This window comes from Chroicocephalus ridibundus, chromosome 11 (assembly GCF_963924245.1).
Source record: "Chroicocephalus ridibundus chromosome 11, bChrRid1.1, whole genome shotgun sequence".
In the NCBI taxonomy this organism is placed as follows: Eukaryota; Metazoa; Chordata; class Aves; order Charadriiformes; family Laridae; genus Chroicocephalus; species Chroicocephalus ridibundus.
In genome coordinates this window covers 18,516,630-18,527,261 of record NC_086294.1, presented here as the reverse complement: position 1 = coordinate 18,527,261, position 10,632 = coordinate 18,516,630, and the positions used below count along the sequence as shown (strand labels likewise).

At 60.6% G+C, this 10,632-nt stretch overlaps 1 protein-coding gene across 1 annotated transcript; it reads right to left on the bottom strand.

Moving 5' to 3' along the window:
• Positions 1-1,090: 1,090 nt before the first annotated feature.
• Positions 1,091-7,314, bottom strand: GM2A (ganglioside GM2 activator). Its single transcript, XM_063349370.1, has 4 exons — positions 6,985-7,314; positions 3,832-3,984; positions 2,791-2,973; positions 1,091-2,670 (listed from the first exon to the last, which is right to left on the bottom strand). The coding sequence occupies exons 1-4, from the start codon at positions 7,099-7,101 to the stop codon at positions 2,515-2,517; spliced, it is 609 nt and encodes a 202-aa protein (XP_063205440.1). The 5' UTR covers positions 7,102-7,314; the 3' UTR covers positions 1,091-2,514.
• Positions 7,315-10,632: the final 3,318 nt, after the last annotated feature.

The following is a 10,632-nucleotide window of genomic DNA, read 5'->3' as shown; positions in this document are numbered from 1 at the left end:
ACCCCTCCACGCCTGGGCAACGAGGAACATCCGCCCCGCCACCCCTCAGCGGGACTATTCCCTGGGAAAGGCCTGCAGAGCAGGGCGGGCTGGCAGGGGTCAGGGGGACAGGCCTGGGGAAGGGGGACCTGGGGGTGTTGGTTGGTCGGCAGCCGGCTGGATGGGAGCCCAGGTGGCCAAGAGGGCCAACAGCATCCTGGCCTGTAACAGGAACAGCGTGGCCAGCAGGGAAGTGATCATCCCCCCGTACTCGGCACTGGCGAGGCCCCACCTCAAACACCGTGTCCGGTTTTGGGCCCCTCACTACAAGACAGACACTGAGGCGCTCGAGCGGGTCCAGAGAAGGGCAACGGAGCTGGTGAGGGGTCTGGAGCACAAGTCTGGTGAGGAGCGGCTGAGGGAGCTGGGGGTGTCCAGCCTGGAGAAAAGGAGGCCGAGGGGAGACCTTCTCGCTCCCTACAGCTCCCTGAAAGGAGGGTGTATCCAAGGGGGGTCGGTCTCTTCTCCCAAGGAACAGGCAACAGGACAAGAGGGAACGGCCTCAAGTTGCGCCAGGGCAGGTTTAGGATGGACGTTTCTTGACAAAAAGGGTTATCAAACATTGGAACGGGCTGCCCAGGGAAGCAGTGGAACGGCCATCCCTGGAGGTATTTAAAAGATGTGTGGACGTGGCGCTGAGGGACATGGTTTGGTGGTGGTTTTGGCAGTGTTGGGTTGATGGTTGGACTCGATGATCTGAAAGGTCCCTTCCAACCCAGACGATTCTATGGTTGTTGGGGACGAGCGACATCCCCGAGCCTCCCAGCATGGGGTGTCCCCCCTGGGGGCGGGAGACAGGGGCTGTCCCTGTATCCAGCAGCAGCGCCTGCAGATCCCCGCTCTGCCCCTTGCACAGGAGCCGGCCTCGGGGCTGCTCACACTCACCTCTTCTGGCTGCAGCATCCTCCACTACTGCCCTCACAACACTTTTGCTGCCCTCCAGCTCAAAACCCTGTCCCCACTATTTCAAGGGAAACAAATACCACCCCCTAGGTCACTCCCAGCACAAGAGGCACCAGCCCTAGGTCGCTCCACACCAAGAGGCACCAGCTCCGTTTCCTGGTAAAAAGATTTATTAAGAACCTGCAGTAGCTGCCCAAAAGGAGGATGCCGCCCTGGCACGGGCGCTGCGCGGCGGCGGGGAGTGAGGTGAGAGGGTTAGCGCTTCTCCAGGCAAAATAAACCCAGGTCGGATCCAGCAGCAGGATGACACGGAGCAAGTCGAGGGCACAGAAAGGCGGTGGCAGCACATCTGCGTGGCAGAGGACCTCCCGCCAGGGCAGCCCGGCAGTAGTTAAGGCGTATAAAGTGCTTGGAGGAAGACCTGCCCTACGGCGGAGCTAAATAATGCAAGCAGGGAGGGACAGCGAGGGACGTGGGCGGCTGGTGGGTCACCTGCACCTCTGCCCTGCGGGGACCTGGCATAGGGGGTGATGTCGGACACACCGTGGCCCCCATCCACAACCAGGAGATGGGCTCCAGGGCTCCCAGATAGGACCCAGGGAGCTGGTCTTCATGGTCATCTCCCAGTCCATCCCATGTCCGGGATGCTGCCCCACACTGTGAGGGTGCCTCTGCCGATGCACTGGAAGGATGGTCCCAGTGCAGCGTCCTGCCTTGTCTCAGTCCCAGTGGCAAAATGAGATGAGTGGGACTTGCCCTCGGCCATGCTGTGCCCCAGCTGCCCGTCATGGGTGCGTGTCCCCCTGGAGCGAGCGCAGCTGGTCTGGTGTCTGGCCACCTCTCCTGCTGCTCGGAGAAGCACCGGCTGCTTGGTCCCTTGTGAGAGGGAGCGTCCGTTGGGGGGTTGGGTGCTTTCAGTCCTGTTGTGCTTGTGATGTTTGTTGCAGGAGGGACACGAGGAGATGCCTTCACCCGTGCCTCGTATGGCCGAGCTGGTCCCACATGCAGGACAGGGATGCACCAAAGGCAGACCCAGAGCTGCCATTGGAAGGACACTTTGGGGACACTTCTGCAAAACAGACCTGTGCTCTGGCCAGAGGTGGCGGGGGCAAGCAGGGACACCCTCTGCAGCTAATCCTGCATCCCTCCAGCCTGCCCCAGCACTCCCAAACGCTCCCTCCTTCCCAAGGACTGCTCCAAGAAATACTGCTTTTCACTGGAATGTTTGTGTCTAAAATTCCCAGGATGGGATTAAGAAAAAAAAAAAAAAAAGAGAAACTAGGTAAAAAATAACTCTCCCCAGGCAATGCTAAAAGGCTAGGTTAGCTCTACAGCAACCCTGTCCAGGGCAGGGGACACCCTGGTGATGGGGTTGGGGACAGCGGGACAGCTGGAGGGGCCTTTCTGTGTGTAGCAGGGGAGGGGGACACCGAGCAAGGGTATGGGGGCTGCCTCCTCCTGGCAGTGGGAGGGATGCACCTCACAGGGACAGGGTGGGACGAGACGGGGTGCAACTGGATGGGATGGGACAGGGGACCAAGGCGGTGGGGAGAGGAAGGACGTCCCCACCCCTCACTGGGACTGCAGGGAGAAGGCCAGCTTGACGCAGCCGAGCTCCTGCCCGCCGCTGCTGACGACAGCCCGGACACGGTAGTTGCCGTTGGTCATCCAGGCAGGCAGCTCCACGTCGGGAAGGTCGAAGTCACTGGCTGGCAGGGAGTAGGAGCCCTGTGGAGAGAGGGGACACATAGGCAAGATGTCAGACAAACCCCCCAGCCCCACGCCGAAGGGCACGGTGGTACCCGGCAGCGCCGCCGGCATCCCACCGGTCAGGGGTTTCAGGCGTACCGCTTTGAAGGGGCAGTGGCAGGGGATGCCGTAGGTGAGCAGAGGCTCCGGGCAGGTCGTGCCGGGTGGGATGAGGTCGTCAAGGATGGTGCAGACGTCGTTGTAGGTGCAGCTGCCCAGCTGGTCGATGCAGGGCAGCTGGATCCAGAGGTCGCCCAGCGCCTTCTCCACCACCAGCACCGCCTGGAGGGAAGGTGTTCAGCACCGGTACAGCCCCCACGGGCACCCACAGCTCCTCCAGCCTGTCCCACCCCACCATCCTAGCCGTCTCCCCCGGCCGCTGCTCATGCAATTCTTTGGGGCGTCCATGGGGACGCTGCAAGCCCTCCCGCTTCCCCCTCCTGCTTTCGGTTCCTCACTGCCTCCAGGTTTCTCTTCCTCCAACCCAGCTTGAGAAAACACGTCCCAGCATACCACACACCTGCTCCTTCCCCTCTCCTGTGTCCTGTCCCAAAACCGGCCGGCAGCTGCCATCCCGCAGCTCTGCCTCCACGCTCCCCCAGCACGCTCCCCGCTGCCCCAGACAGCCACCGTGGCATTGCTCAAGACAGCCCGTGCACCTTGGGCAGAGAGACCTGTTCAGTCTCATTCCAAGAAGTCCCCAAAAAGCAGCGCAGGGCAGTCGGGCCGGCCCAGGGCTCCCGCAGCGGTGCCGTGGCATATCCCTGGAGGGAACAGTGGGGTCTGGCCACTGAAAAACGAGTGCTGCAGTGACTGCCGGGAGCACGCACGGCACTTGGGAGGTTCATTTCCCTCCCTGAGTCATTACCCCCCCAGGATACCACACAGCTCAGGTGGTTTCTCCTACTGCGACGAGGTTGGGAGCTTCCCACGGGGCTGTCTGCTCCCACCGCGGGTGTCCCCGTGCCCATCACACCATTCTGGCTTACAGAGCCCGGTGCGCTCTGCCCTGCACCGCTCGGCGCCTTGTTCCCCCAAGGGCTGCTCATTCCCGTACCCGCTGCTGGGCATTTCCCAGCTGGCAGCGGTTCTGGGAAGCTCTGCCCTCCCTTGTCCCATGGAGGCATCTCCGGCACGTACCTTCAGAGGGGAAGCCATGGCCTTGCTGCTGCTGACGGCCGCGCTGACGCGCAGGCTCCCCGGGATGCTGATGGGGTCCGGCACCACGGAGAGGCTCTTCAGCACCACGGGGTCCTTCCCGTCACCGCAGTCCTCCCAGGCAAAGCCACCGACCTGCGGCACCGAGGGACAGGAGGAGTTAGAGCCCGGGCGAGCCTTGTCCTGGGTCTGCAGGAGGTTTCCCCAGCGCTGGACCCCCAAAGCCCCTCGCACACACATCTGCTCACAAACACAGCCCGAAAATGACCTTCAGCACCCCCTCAAATGCCAAATAAATATCTCCTTATGCATTTCTTGCACTCCCAGCTCTCCGAGCCTGAGGCCACTGCAGAAACTCTCCCGTCCAACGGCAATTACCACAACCCCCTTTCATGTACTTCTACACCCAAGGAGGGCTCCCAGGCTGTGATTTCCAAACCGGCCTGGACTCAGCCTCCGAATGCTTTGCATCCGAACAAGGCGAGAAACATCCTTCAAGCCAGCGCCGACGGCACCAACCAACGCGTTTGAGAGCGAAGGCAAGCGGGCAGGCAGGGTCGGGGCTGTGCTGGCCAGGGGGATGCTGTGCCCTGCAGGGGCTGTGAGGCCAGCACAGGTCCTGGCTTGGCCAGGACCAGCCCGGCTGTTGCAAGCCCTCATCCACCAGCTCTGGCCACCTGGTCCCGCACAGGAGCGAGAATCACACTCATGCGTTGCCATAAATATGGCTTAACATTTCCATCTCTGATCCTGAGCTGGTTCAGTCCAAATGAGGGATCCCTCCACCAGGGAATGCACTGGTGTTGTTCGCAGTCCTGAGGGATATGGGTCAGGGGAAGAGTAAAGTCAGGACCCTGAATTTTAGGAAAGCAAACTCCCAGCTCTTCAAGGAGTTAGTCAATAGGACCTTCAGGGTCCTCAGACAACTGTCCTGAGGGATGAGGGAGCAGAACAGAGCTGGCAAATCCTTAAGGATGCTTTCCATGGAGTGCAAGAGCTCTTGAACCCAAAGTGTAAGAAATCAGGAAAGGAGGGCAAGAGATCGGCACGGCTGAGTCGAGACCTGCTGGTCTGTCGTGGTTTAGTCAAACTAAAGGGCAAGAAGGAAATGTATAGTCAGTGGCAGCAGGGACAGGCATCCTGGGAAGAGTACAGGGACGCTGCCCGGTTGCATAGGGATGGCATCAGGAAGGCCAAGGCGCGGCTGGAACTCAACTTGGCAAGGGATGCAAAGAATAATAATAAGGGCTGCTATAGGTATGTCAGCCAAAAAAGGAAGCTCAAAGAAAGCATACCCCCCTGCTGAGCGAGACTGGCAAACTGGTAACAACGGACGAGGAGAAGGCTGAGGTACTCAACAACTTTTTTTGCCTCAGTCTTCACCGACAACCTCTCCCCAAACCTCCCCAAGGCAGGGACTGGGGGAGCGAAGTCCCTCCCACTGTAAGGGACGATCAGGTTTGTGACCACCTGGGGAATCCAAACATGGAGAAGTCTATGGGACCTGACGAGATACATCCCAGAGTCCTGAGGGAATTGGCTGATGTAGGGGCCAAGCCGCTCTCCGTGATATTTGAAAAGTCACGGCAGTCAGGTGAAGTCCCTGGAGACTGGAAAAAGGGAAACAATGCACCCGTTTTGCCCAGAGAGGTGGTCGATGCCCCATCCCTGGAAACACTCCAGGCCAGGTTGGACGGGGCTCTGAGCAACCTGATCGAGTTGAAGATGTCCCTGCTCATTGCAGGGGGGGTGGACTAGATGGCCTTTAAAGGTCCCTTCCGATCCAAACTATTCTATGATAACGAAAACCCACATGCAGGGGAAGTCACCTGGATGGGAGGACATCATATGTGTATCCTGGCTGGGCTGGGAGCCATGCTGGGAGCCACCCCCTCTTTTCTCCAAGTCCCACCAGTCCCCCCCAGCCACTGCTGGCAAAGCTACAGGCTGGCAACGGCCTCGGAGCCCTTTGCTCCCACAACCCAGGGTCAAAGGCGGGGGGATGGCGGCACTCGCCTGCAACAGCCACCCCCAAACCTGCCATGAACCGGTCGGTGGCGAGAGCCCAGCCCCAGCTCCCTCCCCGAGCAGGCTCCAGCCTAATTACAGCTCTTTTCCTGGCAGGGAAGCAGGAGGATGCCTGGGCTGTGCACCCCAAGCAGGTTTGGCCGGGGCAGCCCGTGTCCCTGTGTCACGGGCCTGGGGCTTTCCATGCCTGCTCAGCAGCCGCAGAACCGGTGGAGGCTGAATTACCTGGTGCCAGGCGGCAGCCCCAGCGGGCAGCGCTGCCCACGCAGGCGAGGAGCCCGTCCCGACGTCCCGCTCGCCAGCCCGGGGAGCGGCCCAGGGCAGGACACGGGGCTCAGGGCAAGCCGGGGCAAGGGGCCGGCTGCGCCCCGACATTTAGCGAGAGCTGGGAGCCCCTCGGGTCTGCGGGGAAAGAGGTTCCATGGGAGCTATGCATCGGAGCGCGGCTTCATACTGTGGTGCCGCAGACCTTCTGCTGCCCCGCAAAGCCCCCTCCAGCCTTCCTAACCGGCTGCCCTTTTATCGGAAAATAAAATAAGAGATATTCCCCTCCGCACCGCGTGAGAGTCACGCATCTTAATCATCTGTATCTTAATCAGCGCGTGTTGATGAGCCCGGCCCAGCGCTGCGTGGGAACCGGGAGGCAGCAGCCTGAGCTGGTGAGCTGGAAAATGCTCCCCAAGAGGGAGGAATGACAGGCGAGGTGCTGGGAGGCTGCGGGGAAAGCTCAGCCGAAGGCAGACGGGCCGCTGGGCTTCTTGGTTCACAACAAAACCGAAATCCCCTCCATCCTCGGGGGCTGAACCCGAACCTGCAGCCCCGCTCCCCCACTTCAGGCGGCTTTATGGGATCCCAACTCCGCTCCCCCCCCGCCCCAGCCCAGCCGCAGACACGCAGCCAGAATCAGGCCTTGAACTTGTCCTTCTGGAACATTAAAAAAAAAAAAAAAAAATGCTTTGGATCCCTTGCAAGACCCAGCAGGACAGCGAAATCCTCCGCCCGCACCGCTCGGCCCCGCTCCCCCCGCCGAGCCCCCGCAAAAAACACCCCCCCCGGGCCCATTCTCTCCCCAAAGAGGAGCGGGGTGAAGGGTTCGGAGCCTCTCACCTTGCTCAGCCTGCGGGAACCGCTCCGCTCCACCAGCAGCGGCGGCTGCGCGCCGCCGAGCGCGGCCGGGCAGAGCTGCAGGGCGGCGAGCGCCAGCGCCAGCCCCGCCGCCAGCATCCCTGCGGGGGGGACGGGACACCGGGAACCGGGGCGGGAGAAAAGCGAGCGGCGAGGCCGGCGGGAGGCAGCGACGGGCCGGGACGGGGGGGGAGGAGTGTCCTTCCCGCAGCCGGGACGGGACTGGCAGCGGCGAGACTGGGACGCCCTGTGCCGTGGGGCTGCACCCTGCTAGCTCCTCGCCCGGCCCACCTCCCGTGTCCCCTCCCTCCCCTTGTGTACGCTCAGAGATTTCCCCTTCCTCTTTTTTTTCCCCCCCTCCCCTCTCTTTTTCCCCTCCCTGGTTTGGTTTTCAAGCGCAGGACTGGAATCGCAGGGATGCTGGGACGGGAAGCTGCGCTTTCCCAGGCATCCACGCCGGCACTGGGAGCGGGAGCGGCGGGGCGGGGGGGGGGAGCATGCCCAGCTGCACCCACCCACGCCAGGACACCCCACACCGCCCACCTTGGGTGGGTGAGACCAGACCCGCCGCCCCCCGCTCTGCCTGGCCCGCGCTTCTGCCGTCGGTGTCCGCCCCGGGCAGGCACCCGGGACCCCCGCGCCCCCCCCCCGCCCTCCGCCCTCGGCAGCTGGAGAGTGGAGATAATTTGGGACCCTGAACCCGATGCCGTGTGTGCTGCCGGGGGGCGAGGTGGGGGGACACGCACCCGGCTGTCGGGCAGTCCCCAACTGGGCTGTTTGCCGCAGCACCCCACTACCCACCTACCCACCATTTCAGATTTAACACCCCCCCCCCTTCTTCTCACCTTCCCCCTTTGGGTGCCCTTTTCCCAGCCAGAGCTGCCCCAAAGCCCCCCCCCCCCCCCCCATCACACTGGAATGGCCCCACGGTACCCCGCCATCACAGATGGCACAGGAGCATGGGTTTTTCCAAATATTTTGGTGAATGGATATTTTTTCCCTGTGAAAAGCTGGAAGGAACTGAGCCAACTGAGCACACGGGACACGAGTATGGCAAGTCTCAGACTTTCCCCCCCCACCACAGCACGGTTAGGACCGATGTGTGGGACCCTTCCCCGCAGGCAGCTTGGCTCTCCCTCACACATTGATGCTGGCCGGCTTCCTTGTATCACTCCGGGCCCTGGGAAGAGTTGCCTGGCTTGTCCAAACCCCTGCCTCAGCTCTATTTTTAGCCTTTCGTCCTTATTTAGCAGCGAGGCCGGCCGGGAGCGTGCAGGCAGGGCGCGGAGCATGCAGGGGCCGTGACGGATGCTGCTGCCCACCCCGCGCCGGCAGCGACAACTGCATCCCTGATCCGCTGGGGAGGCTTAAGGGCGAGGAATAAATAGCCCTGTTCCTTCCACCCGGGAGTGGGGCGGAAAGTTATCCCCCGGGATTAGTTTTCACTTTGAGGCCTTGGAGCAGCCGGGGGGACAGGGATGGGGACAGGGATGCGCGGGGAGAGGCACGGGCATGGCTGGAGCATCATATCTGGGGCCAGGAGGGAACCAAAGCCCCTCGCCTCGAGCCCCCAGCACCACGTGCTTTCCTGCTTCTCACAAGCAGCACGGGTGAAGTTTTCACTTCCCCATTCCCATCCTTCCCCCCTCCATTCTGCCGTGGGGGAAAAAAAAAAAAGAGAATAAAGCACTGTGAGGACAGGTTAACCCACATCTTTTTGTGGGGGAAAACACAAGCAGGGGCAGGAATGACTTGAAAATCGCTCTTCTACCTGAACGCAGAAGCGTGCGTGACCTAGATCCCCACCAAAGGAGTCTGCAATGGCTTTTTGCGCTCTGCCGCACGCAAGATCCTCTGCAGTTGAAACAGTTTCTGAGCAATCTCACCCATGCAAAGCCCGAGTCACGAGGTCTCAGCAGGTCTAGAGAAACATCTTCAATTTGCATCGAAGAAAAGCAGCCGGCGCAGAGGGGTGACAACGTTAATGACTTCGTTATGTCTCATTTTATAAATGCAAACAGATCGCAAATGATGCGCGGGGCCGAAGGGTGCGACCACAGACCACCCTCTCTCCACCGCCCGGGGCCACCAGCTCTGCTGGGACTCACCGGGCATCGCCACCGGCCAGCTCTTCACCCGAAAACCTTCCACGAAATCTTCTCCCCCATTTGTTGTGGTTTGTTGTTTGTTTGTTTTTTTTTTTTCCAGGCTGGCTTTCTGAAAAAAAGAAAGAAACAAAAAAAATAGGAATGAACACATCTGCGTTCACAGGACCACCTCGCTCACAGACTGCAGGGCCCAGATGGAAATGCCACACGCTGGCACCGACACCCCCTTGTACCCACCCCGTCCTGCCCAGACCTTACCAGCTGTAACTGGAGAGAGCCGAGACACTTTAACAGCTTGCATAAATACTTCTCTTATCCCTAAGCTTTGGCAAACACTTTAAATGACCATTGGTACAAATTAACTCGACGTTCAGCCAGCTGTTATCCCATTTACGGCAATTCAGCTGAGCATGAGATAAACCCTCCTAGGCTCGCTTTTTCCAGGCAAAACCCTTGAGATGTCTCCTGCCGCTGTCGTTCCTGGGGAGAGATCGCGATAACACCGAAAAAGATATCAGGGCAAACTTCAAAACAAGCCGAAGCTGCCCCAGGTGTGTCTGCCGCACACTGCCTCCGCTGTCCTGTCTTTACACGGGCAGAAATCCCCTCGCTGCCACCGTCCCTGTCATTTCCAGCCCTCTGCGAGCAGCTTCCAGCAGCCCCGCGTGCTCCAGAGATCCTGAGGCTCCTCTGGTTAGGGAAAGGGGGATGAGTTGTTGCAGGCAGGAATCCCACCCCTACAATGCCACGGAAAGCCCCTGTTTTGCTCAAAAGCGGCTGGACAGAAAAGTTTCTGGCCATTGAAGTGCTGCGCTGCAAAGGGAGCAAGTTATCGGTGTGTTGGGGCAGAGGAAGGTGAGGGCTGAGACGGGAGATCACTCCAGCAGGGACGCATCCCGTGCAGCCCACACTGGAAAGATTGGGGAAACCGAGAAAATGATAAAATCAAGCTAAAACAAGAGGCCTTTGGGGCAGCACGGGCAGGGCCTCTGGCAGGCAGCCTCGCAGGTGCGCCCGCGGGCTGAAGGAAGGATGTAACGTGGTCTGGTGCGGCCCCTTCTCCTAAAGTTAGCAATTTATAGACGCGCAGGGTCGTCGCTGCCACGGCGAGCACGGCACGGCGGAGCCCGCGGCGGCAGCACGGGGCGCAGGGCTGGGGAGTGGGGCCCCGTCCCCGAGCCCCTGGCTGGATGCCTCAGCCTGCTGTGACCAAATCCTCTGTTTTTCCTCCACCATTATTAGCAAAAGAAACCCTACCCAGAGCCCCGCTTTGTGGCCCAGTGCCCCCCCCAGCAAAACCAGAAATTATCACAAGCGCATGTGCAAACTGCTGCAGCTTGGTGCCCGACGCGATGGCAGCTGGACAGGCTCCTCGGCAGCTGCCCACACAGTTGCTTCTGTTGGCTGCCACCGGCCCCAGCGATGCAAATCCAGCCTGGAAATACGCATGTGCTTTTGTGCTTGCCCCTGTACGCCTTCAAGTCACCAGAGTCTGGACCAGGATTTTTAATTAGCCCAGGAG